Here is a 17522-nt window from a genome sequence, read left to right on the forward strand (position 1 = left end):
GAAAAGAAATATGGGAACCAGCCATGTCGAGAGTTAGCCACAGAGAAACAAGGTTCTAGTTGGGTGCATGTAAGTGGATGCAAAGGCTGGACTCTCCCTAAGGGAAAAGGTCGGCTGTAACAACAGACGGGAGCTTCTGGCTTTTGGTTTGTCTAAAGGACAGGACAAAGGTGGAAGGAATGAGAGGTTATTCAGAGGGTACAGTTTCCTTTGATTCTGTACCCACAGCTCACACTGCATCTAGCTTCTGGACTTTCTGGATTTGGTCTTGGCAGGTGCCTTGCTAACATGACTTTCTCCCTGGCTCAGCAGCGTCAGCAAGAATCAAAACAGACCTGCCATTCATGTACCCCTTCGTACACTGCCACTTAATCAGGCACGGCTCTTCCTCTTCACCAGAGCAAACTACTTATCCTAGGGATGGAATTTCTTAACCCCCTTCTCTAGTATCTACTATTTAGGTTGAATTTAAAAGATCAGAGACCATTTGCACTGGAAAAGATCACAGGGTCCACCGAATCCATACCTTTTCTAGAGTAAAATACTACAGGAAACCAGTATCTCAGGCTAGAACTGCTCTTCTCCTCCCAGTCCTTATTTCCTGAGATTTTAACCTTTCCTGCCTGCTTTCAGTGTCTGCATTTTCAGTACACTTTACTGGATTATCACCTGGGTGACTCTGGATCCTTCCTCCTAAAATGGGACGGGTTTCTGGTTGTGGTGGCAGAGCCACTGTTGGGATATTGTTGATACAATAATTCAGAGCATCCACCCAACTCACCCCTGCGAGTTCTGTGACCTGCTGCTGTTATTGTCTTATCATCTTTTCCACCTTGGTTCTGCATGAGACTAGAACTCAGGACACTGACCTGCTGATTGGATTTTTCTCAGGCCAGTCTGCTGGCTTGAGTCATGCAGGTGTAAATTTTGTTATTCTTGACTTGCTCTGAAATATTAACTTACACCTTCCATAGCCAAAATTGCAAGTAACATCTGAGAAACAAAATCAGAGATAAACACATACAAACAAGTTGTTCATTAACATTATATTGTTAATAACACTGGTTCCCTAAAGTTGTTTTGAAAATTTATCTTAAGTTTTGTTTTTTAACATTTCAGTCCACAATACTCCCCACCAAAGAGTGTCAAGCCAGTAAGAGGAGAGCTTGAGACTTCAACCATTTCCTGGAAACCAGTATTTAAGCTGAAGAAATACAATGTTTTTGTTGGCAAAGAACAGTCTTTAAACTTTTTCAGTTGCTTCTTTCTTTGGGGTGTCAGGGTTTATACCTTCATTCAGCAGAATATGGAGACTTCATCTAAAATAAAAAATGAAAATTATCTTTGAGAAAATTTCTGCTTTGCATATAAATCATTACTTGGGCAAGGGAGGGCTAAACATTTTCTTGTCTGCCAAATAGTGCACAATCTTTCCAACAATTAACTACTAAGTATTTAAAACAGTAAATGGGATTCTCAGTCTAAAGTAAGAGGCTCCTCTGAAGAAATCCCATTAGAAATATCAGAAGGAAATGGTTACAAAATGCTCAGAAGTTTAGTGTGGCAAAAATATCTTCGTTTAAGGACAATTCACAAGGAGATAAAGTATTGAAGAGAAGCAGATTCCCTATCCCTAGAAACCTTCAAGAAGGAACTAAAATACACTTGGTTTCTACACAGATACAAATTTCATGGGCTTAGGGTTTTATTATTCTGAGATATGCTCACTTTCATGCAAATTGGTGGATTTGAACCCCCGGCAGTAGTTGAGGATACGAACAAAAAGAATACATCCCGGGTTACATTACTGCATTACAGGTTACAACCTAGTTCTTTAGCAGCAGTATCTCATCACTGTGCAGCTTGTGGTTGTTATTCAGGTGCTACTTGGAACAGCTCCAGGGACTAGGAATTCACATAACCACCAGGAAGAATTGGAATTTGTGGTGCCTGAGCAGTTAAGATAGGTAATACACGAGACTAGTAAATAGTTACTGGTATATATTGTTTGGTCTAGGCAAATAGTGAGACAGATGGAGCCAAGGATCACACAGCAGGTCCAGTGTGTTAGCGTGGCAAGCAGGAATATTTTGAGGGAAAGAACCTAAGGCAGTTCAAACTAGTCAAGGTGCTTGCTTCAATGCCTGTAATGATAGCAACATGCAGGACCACACGGATACCTCGTGTGTTATGCTCACATGTTTGCTCCAATAAACAGGTTCTCTCTCTGCCCAGGCACTACTTCAGTTGCTTGGATTCACACACTTTAACTTCATTGCAAACACTATTGACCAGCAATGGAAAAGAAAGGGAACATACTGCAGTTTCAATTGTTGTGGGACTCAAGTTTTCTCTCAGCACAGCATATACACTTGGAGACATGGGCAGCAGGTCCGATGGGGACTGTGGCTCAGCTGAATCACTTCGACTTAGAAGAGAGAACAAGGTGAATATTGAAAAGGATTAGAAAGCAATAGCTCAAGGTCACTGACTGCATCAGGAACTCATGTCTGCATCTTTGGGTGACACTGAGATGCTTAATTCATCCTTTCATAGCAGAACATTCAACTTATGATGGGATATATGACATATAAAAGCACAGCAAAATGTCAGTAGTAAGAAGTTGCAGTGCCCTGAAGATTAGTCTTAGTATTGAAAGGGGATAGGCAGTGTTTTTGTTTTGCACATAAGTACGCTTTATTTTCAGTTACATGTTCTTTGCTTTACCCTTAAATCTCTCAGAGGAAACTTTTTTTAAAAAATAGATTCAATAGGCGCTGATATTATGGTATACCAGATAAAGCACTGCCTATGACATCAGCATTCCGTATGTGCAAGGGCTCACGTCTTGGCTGCTCTGATTCTGAACCAGCTTACTGCTATTGTATCTGGGAGAAGAGCAGAACATGGCCCAGCGGCATGGGCCCCTGCATCCATGAGAGACTTGGAAGAAACTCCTGGCTACCGCCTTGGGCCTGGTCCAGCCCTTTACATTGTGGCCATTAGGGGAATAAGCCAGCAGATGGAAGGAAGCTCAACCTTTATCTGTCTTCCTCTCTCTACTTCTGCTTTTAAAATAATTCAATTTTTTTAAAAAACTAATTCAATAGTAAGTATTTTTGCAATGACTCAGGTTACTCACATTGTTGAAATGGGAATAAAAACGGAAGGAACATATCCTTTGTCTCCCCTTTCCGTTGGTCTTGAAACTAGAAAAGAAAGGGACAATGTTGGAGAAAAACAGGTTTTAATATTCACAAAATAGGAAAAATACCCACAGCATCAACAAAGACAATATAGTTATTTAGTGATTTATGGAAATTTTTAGTTGGGTATAAGAACCCATCTTTAAGATAGGCATAAAATATGCAAGAAGAGAGAAAAAAAATCTCTTGGCAACATAATGCAACTTTACATAATATTTGCACAAAAGGTTTAAGAAAAACTGGGAATCAAGTATACTGCCTGTCTTCTACAGTGCACTTATGTTTGATTATAGTAATTACAGGAACTGCTTTTTCATGTTTTGGATGATGGGGGTTTATAGTAACCTGGTTCTTTTCATTAAAATGGACACCAACCATAACCTTTGATAGCACACATTTTAAAACACAAATATCAGTATTCCTAAAAAGTGCCACACTTTTCTATAGCAACAGTGACGTGTGCACTCAACCTTGGGCACATTCATCAGATTTCTCTGTGTTGAACCAGTGCTGGGGTCAATTTTCCAACTATAATTTGTTGTATTGACATTTGTTAGCTCATTTGATCAGATGTATAGACAACTTACAAGGCTCAGGTTTTGTTTTTGTTTTCTTTTCTATAAGATATTTATGTGTTTGTTTCACAGGGGTAAAACTGGGTGGCATCAAGTCACCCTCTGTGAGTAACAAATGTAGAGAATTCCATAAAACTGTACTCAAAAGACTTAATTGCTTAAGAGGAAGGTGCTTATAAATTGTATAAAATTTTGCATAAGATGTATAAAATGTTGGCCCCTGATAACTATGGAGGATTACTTCGGGGATCCTTTTGGATACCAAAATTCTAGGTGGCCATGTCCTTTATATAAAATGGAATAATGTTTGCTATACCTTAACCACATTTTCTTGTATATTTTAAATCATCTCTAGATTACTTGTAACGCCTAATAATGTAAATCCTATGTAAATAGTTGTTATACTATATTGTTTAGGGAATAATGATAAGACAAAAGGTGTCTCTACAGATTCAGTACAGATGTAATTTGCAGTATTTCCAAGGGCAGTTGTTGTGGAGTGGCAAGGGTAAAACTGAGACTTGGGACTATAATATTCTTTACTGGAGTGCTTATTTAAGCCCTGGCTCCTCCGCTTCCAATCTAGTTTCCTGCTGATGTGTTTGGCAAGCAGCAAATGATGTCCCAAGGACTTGATTCCCTGTTATCCATGTGGGAGACCCAGAAGAAGTTCCTGGCATCAGCTTGGGCCAGCCCTGGCTGTAGTGGCCCTCTGGGAAGTGAAGAGGCCAGATGGAAGGTCTGTCTCTTTCACTGTCCCTCAATCCCCTTCAAAGATATAACTACATTAAAAAAAAAAGATAAAATATTTTCAATCCATGAGTAGTCAAACAGAACCTATGCACACACAGCAGTGATTACACTTTCATTAAATTAACAGAATAGAGAACTTATAACAGCTAATCTCATGAGCTTTCATATATTCAACAGATAACTACTGAAGGCTAATTTTGGCTAGCTACAGTTCTGAGTCTTAGAATACACTTGGTAGGCTGGGAAGAAGGTAGATGAAATACAGACCCCATGTACGCTCCCTGGCAAATGAATAAATAGACTCTACATTGTAAGAAGACAGCAAGATAAAAAATATAAAACTTACAAGCCCCGGAGCTTGTTGGCAAAATACAAATACCCTTAAATGAAATCATTACCATTTCTTTCTTTGTCCTTTCCTCCAACTCATAAAAGTGAAGTCAAAGCCACTCCTTTTTACGAGAGAGAAATATGAAGCACTATAAGTGGCTGTGAAAGACCTCCATGGCCATGGTGAAGTGTAACTCAGCTACTGAGTGTCACTCTGCCAATCAGACAGCCCAGCAGTTCCTCTGCGGAAACTGCTGACAAACCACTTCATTTCTAAGTCTTTGACCACCATAGGTTCCTTAAACCTTTCAAAGATCAAAGCAAACATAAGAGGAACTTCATTTACTTTGCTTCAAGATGAGGTTATTTTCCATGCTGTTAAGGAAGAAATTAAACAAAAACATCCTAACCTTCGCACGGCTGGGAGCTGTAGTGTTTACCAAAGGCTTTATCTTTGGGAATATCGGGATATAGGTACTTGAGAGGGTTTTCCGGAATGTTTTCAGCCATAATAACCTTGTAGTCTCGAAGGATGTCAGCAAATGGCAGAGCAGACAAGCGGCCTTTGTTGTAAGGTTCTACAGAGTGGAATCTCACTTCTCCTGAAACAAAACAAAACACAGTAATCGCAAGGATATCCAGGTTTCCACTGACATACTTTGTGGGCGTTCTTCCTGCCTAGACGGTCCTCAGTCACAGTAAGAAAGCAACACCACACGCCCTGCGGTCGGGACAGAACAGATCAAGTGCCTTTGAGATGCCGATTCGCAGGCTTTTACAACTCAGTGTACCCTGTTCTGGGGCAGTGCAACAGCTAAGATTCAAATCCACTGAACACGTGGGAAAGCAAGTCCACACACATACACACACACACAAAACCAGAAATCTCAATGACCACACTCAGAAATGCCAAATTCACATGAATAAACAGTAGGATCATGTACCATTTTCAGAATGGTCCACCCAGGTGAAAGTTATCCCTCCAAGATGGCTTTCACTGAATCGTAATAAAAAGGTCCCAGGCATTTTATCCTTTAGTAAGAGCCGTTCCTTCTCTTTGCTGACAAAGCCCATAACATACCTAAAACAGAACAGTGTATAGTTTGATCATTGTTGCAGCATTTGCATTTTATTTCATTCACAAAGAACACACCTGAAGTTTGCTCTGGGTATCATTAAGTCAGTGCTAACTGGACCACTCATCTGCAGATATAAATATTGGCACTCTGAGAAGAATGTCAGAAACTGAAACTATTTTGATTCCTGAGACACCAAAAATACCTAAATTAGAAAGAAAAAAGGAAGCAAAACAAAACAAGATGGGAAAAAAGAACATAATTAACTGACAGGGAAACCATAACCAGTAACTCACCCATCAATCCAAAGGGGAAGAATGTGCTTTTTAATTAGATCCAAGATTGCTTCAAGCCATGTCCAGAAGGTGAATGATTTACCAGGCAAGTGTTCCTGTTACAATGAACAAGCACACTCAGATCATGGTCATTTTAGTAACATTGACAGACTCATTCAAGTTCTAAAAGGAGAACTTTTCGTTAAAGTGGACACTTCACTTTCTTTTAAACACATCCTTCTCCAGGAAATCCTTAGCTCCCTAGCTAAATGGTAGGGAGGTTTAAAGGGAGTATTAGATTTTAAAAAGTACCCCAAAAGTGTTTCCTTTCCATTTGTACCTTGCAGAACTTTGCCCAAGTCAGGTGACCATCACTGTAGGTGGACTGGACTAAAAAGAGAGGAAAAAATGAAATACTTTATTCCAACAATAAGACTTTTCAGTTATTTCTTCAATTTAGATTTCTCCCCTTCCTTATAAATATTTCTCAAGCGTCTGCTATGAGTTCACAGTGTATGGAGTGTTAGGTGCAGTAGAAATGAAAAGTATCAGCCTTTCTCCTAAGAAAGTTGCTCTCTAGAGAAGAAGCTTTTGATGGAGGAGTTAACAATGGCTTTGGGAAGCTACCAGAACAGGTAGGATGTAATTTGTCAGAGGTGGGGGGGGGAGGACAATCTAGGAATTAAGAATGTAGGAAAAGTTGTGGTGGACACAAACATGACCCATATAAGAGACAGTAAGAACAGCTTAATGCTGTGAATAAGCATTTTAAAATAAATTTGTATAAGTTAGCTGTAGCTACATTACCGACAGACCCCTCTATTCAGACAAAAAGAATGAACTAGAGTGTCTTTAGGTAATTGGTTGTTGTTGGCTGTTTTGATCCAGAACAGTGAAAGCACACAGGAGAATCTACATAAATCTTTAAGGAAATTATTAGGATAATTTGACAAGGATCTGAAAAGTTATGGTTGCTATTTATACTATATATTAAAAAGCTTTACTCATTCATTAAGATTTACTGAATGTCTACTATTGTCATTTATGAATTAAATAAAGCCCACAAGATGTTCACAGTAAGTAAAATTTTTAATGCACTGAAACATTACTTAGACACTTATTAATCAGGTAACAGGTGCAATTGGCAAGCAACGCAGTGTCATAAGTGAGCGTAAGTCACATGAGCTTCTATTGCTGCTACTCAAACACTTCTTTGATTCTCCTGTAAACTAGAAACATGTCAGATCCAAACAGACACTTTTAGGGATGCTAAGTGTACTTACCTCAGTCTTGTCAAAATACAAATATCATTTTAAACTCTATTAGACAAAGCTTAGATTATGGGTGGCATATGTAATGCCAATGACTATTTGATAAACATTAAAAATTTCAGTCAAAGCTATAACCTTCTTGCTATGTAGAATTAAATATTACCTAGGTAGTTTACAGTTTCTATTGAATTGCCTTGGACCCGGTAAAGGGATACGCCATTCTCCAGTTGGCTAATGTCAACTGAGAGATGAGGAAGAAAGATCAAGGCACCATGAATGCTTCACATCGTATCAGTATGATGGCTTAAGAATGCATTCGGGACTGGAGTGTGGAATGGAAAGAAAAGGGGCTTTAGAGCTTGGCAGGCCTGGCCTGTGACTTGGCTGTGCTAGATACCAGTTGTGCTGTGGCCAAGTCCCTCGGCATCTGTATTTCAGTATCCTCATCTCTAACTTGGGTGAAATAATGGCAGCCCTGAAGAAATTTTGTGACAATACAGAACTCTATGCCTGGTGTCATAAGAGGCACTCAATAGACTCACTGTTCATTGTAATTAATGATTGTGATATCATCCTGTTTTCTTAAAACACCTGAGTGGCAAAAACAGAGCCAAGTCTCCGTATCTACCAGGTCTCACCTGTGAGCTTCTCAGCCAGCATATTGAGTTGATCTGAATTAAGGCCTCGGCCAACATAAGAAGAAAACTGCCAGCTCATCACTTCCAGGAGTTGACTCAAAGTCGCAGATGGAGGATTATTAAAGAAAATCAAATTCTGAAATGGAGTATTAAGGGTGATTATGTTTGTTAACTACACTGAAAATACAGTAACTCAGTCCATAGGATTCCTAATTTACAATTGTTAGGTCAATCTAAGTAATCAATACAAAATATCCTCTCATCCCACTCTTGCTTAAATTTTTATTATTTGCTCAAGAGGCAGAGAGAGGGGGAGAGACAGAGAGAGATAGAGAGAGATATCGATCTTCCATTGTTGGTTCAGTGCCTGTGTAATGGCCAGGGTTGGGAGTCAGCCTGAAGTTGGAAGCTGGGAACTCAATCCAGGTCTTTCACATGAGTGTCAGTGGCCCAGTTACTTCAGACATCACCTGCTGCTCCCGAGGGTCCACAGTGACAGGAAGCTGGCATTGGGATCAGAGCTGGAAATCTAACCTAGGCACTCTGATGTAGGTCACAGACATCCTAACAGGCAGGCGAAAGCCCAACTGCTATTGTTCTCTTAACACTGATTCTTTTACTAAAGGTCCCTCTGTTCCTTGAGGGTAATATAATAAAGGACTCCACCTTTTTCAAAAGAAACACTTGCCATCTCTAACTTCACCTGGACTACTGACTATCAAGCAATTCATATGCATTTAACACTTCCCAACAGATAACTGGACAGATATTTGTTTCTGAAATAATACTCATATTAAATATTATTCGTGTTATCTAATGAATTTACCATGGGTTGGCACTAAGTATTCCTTGACCAGACAGACCACCTGAAAATACAATAGTCAAATCCCAGCCTAAGGAAGGTGGTTCTAGGATATTTATTTGTGATTAGCTCCAGTCTTTGTCTTATGCATACTTATTTTGCTCTAGAAAGGAATCTATTCTGTATGGTCATCTGTCAGAAACTGGGTGTATGGAACAGAAGACTTCACTCCAAATTTTCAGAACAGATGTGAAAGTCAAGAAAGGTACCTCTAAAAGGAGGTAGGAATTGAGTGTCATCCCTGGAGGAGGTGACTGGTGAACAGGAACCAAGCTGGACAGCAAGAGATTTCAGAAGGAGGAAAGAGGACACAGCATTCCGCGTTAATGGGTGACAGGAAGGGAAGCTGGAGAAAGAATTTCTAGGGAGGTAGTTTTCTTTTGAAACTACCTCCCTAGAAATTGAAAACTACCTCCCTAGAAATTGAAAGCTACCTCCCTAGAAATTGCAGCTAAGAATTGTTTCTGGATAAGTGACCTGCACAGATTACGCTCAAGGTCTAAGAGCTGAGTTTTCAAGATACGATAGAATTAAGAGGAGAAACCAGAGTTCGTTGTTCAACTTGGTTTGATAACTGGGTTGTAAATCCATGCTTTGGAGACTGTGTGTATATATATATGTGTGTGTCTGTCTTCAGAGGTTCTCATCCTGGAGCTGAGTGAGTCTACAGTGGTGAGTGTGTCTATGGCGACATCCTTACAGAAGGCTGCTGATGAAAGCGAGGTGTCAGGCTGTGCGTTGAGGCTGGAGGACAGAGAAGCGTGCCATCTCTCCTTCCCTGTCCTGGGTCTGGAAGGAAAACTGAATGTGTGCAGGTTCCAAAGAAGAACTGCACTTCATCTCAGGGGCACTGGCTGCTCTTGGCCTTGAAGGCCAGGCACATTCTCTATTGAATTCTGTCTGCTCTTTTCTCTTAAACTTGATGATAAAAGAGTTGTTTTGGAGGGAATGTTTGTTTTGAATTAAGAAGAAATGTTGTTTACATGTGAGCTATTTCCTCTAGACCTTGGTGGTTTCCAGGACAACGCACTGAGTTTTTATAAGAGGGGAACAGGGGAAGTGCTAATTCAAATGCTTTGCCACTCCCTTCCCTGGCTGTCTTAGAAGAGCATCTGTTCCCTGCTTGTTGTGACTTAGGGCCAACTTTTGGTCAGTATCTTCAATAACCACCAGATGGCATTAAAACCCAGCTGATGTCCAGGATGGAAGAAAAGCAGATAATCCACGAAGAAATATATGCTGCCTGAATATAGTTAGGCAAGATGGATGAAGATTCTGGTTATTTATTTGAAATCAGTATCTCTACCTTTATGGACAAGACTATGTGAAGAAAGTGGGACCAATAGTAGTTTCAAAAACATTTTGAGGGCCTGGTGCAGTAGCCTAGCAGCTAAAGTCCTCACCTTGCACACGCCAGGATCCCATGGGGCGCCAGTTCTAATCCCGGCAGCCCCATTTCCCATCCAGCTCCCTGCTTGTGGCCTGGGAAAGCAGTAGAGGACGGCCCAAAGCCTTGGGACCCTGCACCCACGTGGGAGACCTGGAAGAGGCTCCAGGCTCTTGGCTTTGGATTGGTTCAGCTCTGACTGTTGCGGCCGCTTGGACAGTGAAATCAGCAGACAGAGGATCTCCCTGTCTCTCCTCCTCTCTATAAATCTGACTTTCCAATAAAAAATAAAGCTTTAAAAAATGTTTTGATTTTTAATTTTTATTTTATTTGAGAGAAGGAAAGTAGGGGGAAGAGAGAGATAGACAGAGAGAGAGAGACACACAGAGAGAGCATATCAGGTACTGGCTCACTCCCCAGATGCCTAGGGCTGGGCCAGGACAGGTCTGCCTCGTGGGTGTGAAGGTCCAAGTCTCTGAGCCATTTCCTGCTGACCCTCAAGGCCGTGCACTCTGGGAAGCTAGATTGGAAGCAGAGAAACTGGGACTCACACCTGGCATTCCGACATGAGTTAAGGCATCCCAAGACTTAATGTAAGCAGCTACGCCACATGTGGGCCTTGGATCCCAACAGCTATCCCACTACTCATCTCTGAGTTGAATTTCCCCGCAGTCTACATGGCCCTTGAACTCTCTGTGACAGGCACAGTTAGGAGCAAACCAGTCTCTCCTCAGAAATAGCAAGTACCTGTCATGTCTGCAAGCCAGAATTGTCTTGGGTTCCATGTATCTGATAACATGTTATTTTACACGCGGGCATTCAGCACAGCAGTAAGGATACTGCTTGGTATGTCTCTGTGTCCTGCATAGCAATGCCTGGATTTGCATCTTGGCATTGTTTCCAACCTCCTTCCTGCTAATAACGCACTCTCTGGAAGACAGCAAGTGATAGCTCAAATGGTTGGCTCCCAGCTACTCACACGGAAGACCTGGGTGGGGTTCTGGGCTGCTGGTTTTAGCGCACCCAAGCCTCAGCATGGGAGCTCTCTGCCTCCTTGTCTCTCTATCTCTGCCTCCCTCTGTGCCTTTTATAATTACATGCCACTTTAAACGCGTGACCCAAGAGGAATGAAACTAGAAAAAAAAACAAGGCCAGAACACATCCAACATGCACACAGATGGGTTCTGCTGATGATAAAACAAATACAGTTAAAGGAGAAGAGACAAGAACACTCTACCTGGGAATCGTTAGTTGACACATTGTACCAAATGATGGATGCCCAGGCGTTAGGTAACTGACTGACATTGGAAATCATCACCACAGGTAATGAGCTGGTCTGGTTCAAAAGAAGAAAAGTTTATTACAGGAGGTTCTACCTTACTGATCTCATGTTTTACATTTTCCTCTACAGGGCTATCTTAAACTAGCTTTATTCTTCTAATCCAGTGTCCTAATCACAAAAATGACTTGTGAAGGCAGCGAACTTTCTGGGCCCAAAGGGCATGTGGAAGAAAGAACTGGAATTCTTTCAGAGAGCAGTGTAAGGCAGCCTTCCCTGACATCACATGTTTATGTTATGACATATACTATCTCAAATGCAATCAACAAGGCTGATTTACGTCACATTGAAGAACTGAATTTTAAATTTACCTCTGGAAGGAATCAGTGTATTTAAATTATGACCTAAAACCCACATAACATCAGTACTGAAAGTTTTTATGTGAAAAATATCAAGATGAACTGTGGGCAACAGAGCTCCGTGGTCTGGTAGCACATGGTTGAAGACTGTTGGTACTGTGGTTTAAATACGCTTCTGGAATAAATATGCTTTCACAGACCAGACTGAAAAACCAATCAGCTGACAGTACTGCCTGCCAGAGAACAGACAGCAGATTCAGGGAAATCGCCAGGTCACGCAAACAGAGGCTTAGGGAAAGGCAGTGAGGAGGACTCCACGAAAATTTTTACTATGGCACTTATATGTATCAAGATGAAAAGAATAAAAGCAAATATATATATGCATATATATATTTATTTATACACACACACACACACATACACACACACTCCACAAATATGGTCATGTTCAGGGAGTATGAAATTATGTTTACTCATTCATACAACCCATTTGCTTATTTATTTAACAAATATGGAGTGTGTATTATATGAGAGGCATGCAATAGCTTCTAGCAATAGAATGACGAATAAGGCATCATTGGTTTCCTGCCTTCAAGGCAATCATGTTCAATCTAATCTGAAGTTTTTTATTTCTTTGTGTTAATGGAAACTGATGTAAAAGAATCAAAATAATGTACTGTTAATGTTCCTATCCTTTGTCTTTGCTCACTGTGCTACAGAAACTTTCTGAGAAAATTTTATGTGAGTTGAATTTTTAAAAATATAATGCATATTAAATAAAACAGTTCAAAGATATTAATTTATCTATAGATTATTCATGACTCAAGAAGTCCCAGAAAATAAACAAGCAAAAATGAAACCTGGCAACAAATTATTCAACATATATCAAATTCATGAGATTCATGAGATTTTACCATTTGTGTTTAACCAGAATAGCATGTTAACTATTTAGTGAATATTTTAAATGGTGTTTTTATAAGTTAAAATATAGGGAATGTGCTTAAAATTTGAAACATTGACTGTCCATGTTACAAATGCCAACCTATTCCTGCAAATGTTATTAGTAAGCATAGAATATGTTCATTGAAACACTTACTTCCAAATCTATGGTCAGGCCATAGAGGCAAATCTGTGTCTCAAATGTTATGGAATGGAGTTCTTCAGTCACCATATGACAGCCCTAAAAGATGGGAAAGAAATTGTTGTCTTATACACACTTCTTATCTAATGCCAAATTTGTTTCTGAAACAGATAATAAACTCTTACAGCAAATGCTTCCCAAATACTTGCATTTCCACTCTCAAGTATTTCAACAATTACACAGTTTGAGAAGTCATGAAATTATTACACTGTAAACACAAAATGTAAGATTAAAATTTTAGAAGAAAATAGGGTTTTATCAAGAAAGAATTTTAAGAAACCAGTTATTTTTTCTGTATTGTAGGTATTATGATTATTACTTTGAAAATTTCATATTCTTGAGATACTTCATTAATGAGTGAAAAGCCATGTTACCTGGAATTCAGGAATCTTACAAATATATGTGTTTAGGTGAAAAAGAGGTTTTATATATATATATACATAAAAAATCAGGAAATATGTTCATTATTGATGAAGTTAGGTGAAGCATAACTGGAGAGTTAATCAATTTTCCCTTTCATTTTGTACATATTTGAAAATGCCCACTAAAAAGCTCTTATGTTTTTTAAAAGCCACAGATAGCAATATTATTATGTCAGTGAAGTAAGAATGTTATAGAAAGAAATGATCATAATAACAAATTATTAAAAATATAATAAGATAAGCAGGCAAGTCAATATAAGGACTGGAAGTAGAGGAGAGGAATTTGTCCAGAAATCATAGGAACAAGAAATTACAGAAAAGACAGGGATTGGATGAGTGAACTTTAACAATTAACAAAAGTTACAGAAAAAAAAAAAAAAGAGAAAAAATGGAGTCGAGGAAACACTAAAGACATGACCAAATAATAATTACATACTGTTTATAGGAATGGGTACAATCACTTTGGAGAAAAGCTTATCAATATGTAAACGAACAAGGACTCTAAGATAATGGTGAAATAAAATTTCAAAAGAAAATAAAAACAACAATTTTACACTAACGGCCAACCAGCCATGATGGAGCAAGATCATGGAGGATTTCCAAAGGGAGGTTACCAAGAAAAAGAAACTCATAGATTGGTGTTTGACTGTATTATGAAGTTTTTCCTAATTTTAATGGAAAGTCTGGGGCCTCTTTCGTGACAAGTATGTAAAATAAGTTAAATAAGAAACCTCAAGGCAACTATTAAATCCAGGAAAAATGAGAAATGGTAGAAGAATGGAAGTATTATCATACTATTCTATGTGGCTCAGCTCTTAACTATTTTATACATAATCATAGTAATGTAATGTTAAATATACTAACAAACAAAAAGTGTTACATTATGATGTTATAAAGATTGCAGGTAATGTGCATATTTTAGCTTAACCTTTTCTAGAATTATTTTAGGAGTTAAATATATAAAGCTTTTAAAACAAAGGAATATCAGTATTTGTAACTAAAAAAAAATCATTTCTGGGGAGAGTGGGAAGCAGTGGGAGAGAAAACTGAAACTTTTCCCTGATGAAATCTTACAGCACACCTCGCTATGCCTGCGACCAGCAGCAATAATCATCATCTAAAAGCTTGTTAGAAAAGTGGGCTCTCTGGCTTCATCCCCAGCCTTGTGGAATCAGATTTTGCACTGCAACAATGACTCTGCATGGGATTTGGAAGGCAATTATTCTCAAAGTGGTGGATTCACATGGCATGTAGTCACAAAAAAAGATGTAAAAATTTTGGAGGTGTAAAGATAAAACAGTTTTCAAAATAAACCCTGGGAACATGTGAAGTAGAACTGGAAGTGCTTAAACTCAAACTCAGGGTAAAATTCGAGGGTCATCTGGGAGCTTAGGGAGATCTATTTGAATTAAGATATAAGAAGTAAACCGCAGTCTAACATGATGGTAAGAATAACAATTCCAATGGGAAGACATTACTGCCAATAAAGTATTGAACCTGGAGTTTGTTGTCTAGCAAGAAGTGGAAAATGAAAAATTCCTCTCCTTCCTTTGGCTAGATCAACACACTAAATAGCCAAGTTCACTTTCCCCAACTCCCCCAATTCTGAAATGCATTGTTTCTTTTGTCAAGGATTAGATTAAGTGTTTAGGTAGCAAGTTGACTAGCAACAATAACAAAAAAAATTTTTTTAAACTAAAATTCACACTATCCTATTGTGGGTGGGGGGACAGAGTGCTTACCCCAGGACAATGAAAGAGACTGCAGCTTCCTTTTATGCTCAATAATGGGTGCCTTTCACATGCTACTGAGTTGAATAGAATTCAGGATGAAATAGACCCACAGAGAGCATTTGAGATGCCTCAGGCAATTGCACAGATGGAGACTCAATACCATGTGTCTAAATATTTAGCCATTATAATCAAGTTAATAAACCTTTTTAAAACAGATTTTACTTATTTTTATTGGAAAGTCAGATATACAGAGAGGAGGAGAGACAGGAAGATCCTGCTGGTTCACTCCCCAAGTGACCAAAATGGCCGGAGCTGAGCTAATCTGAAGCGAGGAGCCAGATTCAAGGTCTCTCATGTGGGTGCAGGGCCAGGGTCACAAGCTTTGGGTCATCCTCTACTGCTTTCCCAGGCCACAAGCAGCGAGCTGGATGAGAAGCAGGAGTCACCAGGATATGAACTGGCACTCATTTGGGATCCTGGTGCATGCAAGGTAAGGACTTTAGCCACAAGGTTACCACACCGGGCCCAAAACCAAGTTAATAAATGGTTAAAGATGGGTTAGCCTACTCCCTTCACACATAGCTTTCACATAAGTCAGGTTTTAGTTGCTCAAAGTCCCATGGGAATATGGTGGTATTGACAATACCATTCTGTAATATATCCTATCTATACAAAAGGAAATCAGAGGACTCCACTAAGATTGGAACTCATAAAAATTTGGCAAAGTACAAGGATATGAAATCAACACACATGGGCAAGCACTACGGTGTAGTGAGTTAATCTACATCTAGAGTACTGACATCAAACATGGGTTTGAGTTATCACTACTTCCAATCCAGCTCCCTGCGAATAGCCTGGAAAAGAGGAGAGGATGGCCTGAGTGGTTGGGCCCCTATACCCATGTGGGAGACTCAGAAGTTTGCAGCTCCAGGCTTCAGCCTAGTCCAGTCCTGGCTGTTGTGGCCATTTGGGGAGTGAACCAACAGAATGAAGACTTGTCTGTCTCTAATTCAGTCCTTCAAAATAAATATTTTTTTAGAAAACTAACACACCAAAATCAATAGCTTTCATATATACATACAAAAGCCCACACAAGAGTCAGGTTTAGGATCACCTCAGACAAAGTTTCTGTGGGGATCCCCACAACTGAACTGCTGGTCTCAGAAATCCAACCAAGGAGAGAAATGTAGGATCTGAGGTCTGACTGTGGAGTGCATGTGTCAGAACTGGGTCTCCTAAGTGGCGAAGGTAGTGGACAGCATGCACAAATGCCCACGGAGGATATGGCAGTCCACCTGGATCTGCAGAGGATGTCTGGTGCGGAGGAGGGAGAGCAGCCTAAATCGGTCAACTAACCCACACAAGCGTTGACAGCAATTATCTGGCCAAATGGAGATTCTGGGGAGGACTGTGTCAACAAATGGACCTTGGAAGGATTTTCTCATCCTTGCTTCAGTGAAATCGACAGCATTTCAGAGCTATCAAAACCACTTGAGCAGAACCCTTGGAGCATGCTCCACATCGGGGACCCTAGGATGACATCAGGTGGCCATTCCCCATCCCTGGGTACTGGGGCAGTTGGGAGTCTGGGTGCAGCTCCTCAATTTCACCCCTCCCCTCAGATGCAGGTGGAAGAAAGGGAAAAATTGGAAACAACGTTCTTACCCTCTCTCCCTTAGTCTTGACCCTTCCTACCCTGGCCAATTATATAAACATCATAAGAAATAAAATGTTTTTTTTAAAAAAAATCATGGAAAGAAAAAGGAGGCAGAAAAATGTTCAATGTTCACGCATTGGGAGAATTAATATAATCAAAATTTTCATACTGCCCAGAGCAATTTATAGATTCAATATGATCTCAATCAAAATGCCAGGTACTCTTTCTCAGATCTGGAAAAAAAATGATGTTAAAATTCATACAAAATCAGAAAAGACCCTGAATAGCTAAAGCAATCCTAAGCAATGCAAATAAAGCTGGAATCATCACAACATCAGATTTTAAGACATATTGCAGGGCAATTATAATCAGAACAGATTGGTGCTGGCACAAGAACAAACATGTTGACCGATGAAACAGAATACAGGTCCCAGTCATCAATCTATGCCTGTACAAACAACTAATCTTTGACAAATGAGCTAAAATCACTCCCTGGGGAAAGGACAATTTCTTTCACAAATGGTGGTGGAAAATCAAAACTACACAGGAAAATGTACA

General features: G+C 39.6%; 1 protein-coding gene across 6 annotated transcripts in view; it reads right to left on the reverse strand.

Annotated features, from left to right (window-relative positions):
* Positions 1-1031: 1031 nt before the first annotated feature.
* The window catches only part of STAT4 (signal transducer and activator of transcription 4), a 102065-nt gene continuing 85574 nt past the window's right edge, over positions 1032-17522 (reverse strand). For 4 of the 6 annotated variants that reach the window (XM_040971890.1, XM_040971893.1, XM_040971892.1 and 1 more), the window contains 10 exons: positions 13108-13191; positions 11611-11709; positions 8125-8260; positions 6556-6605; positions 6237-6331; positions 5809-5945; positions 5275-5466; positions 3143-3209; positions 2320-2428; positions 1032-1319 (listed from right to left, as the gene is read on the reverse strand). In XM_040971890.1, the coding sequence (XP_040827824.1) occupies positions 1293-1319; positions 2320-2428; positions 3143-3209; positions 5275-5466; positions 5809-5945; positions 6237-6331; positions 6556-6605; positions 8125-8260; positions 11611-11709; positions 13108-13191 (996 nt within the window). In that variant the 3' untranslated portion in view covers positions 1032-1292. Of the gene's footprint in view, positions 1320-2319; positions 2429-3142; positions 3210-4932; positions 5467-5808; positions 5946-6236; positions 6332-6555; positions 6606-8124; positions 8261-11610; positions 11710-13107; positions 13192-17522 lie in introns of those variants that run through there. The other 2 variants (XM_040971891.1, XR_005883022.1) reach the window with 2 other exon arrangements.

The sequence above is a fragment of the Ochotona curzoniae genome, unplaced genomic scaffold (genome assembly GCF_017591425.1).
Source record: "Ochotona curzoniae isolate NIBS_2020 unplaced genomic scaffold, NIBS_Ocur_1.0 contig_2210, whole genome shotgun sequence".
Classification (NCBI taxonomy): domain Eukaryota; kingdom Metazoa; phylum Chordata; class Mammalia; order Lagomorpha; family Ochotonidae; genus Ochotona; species Ochotona curzoniae.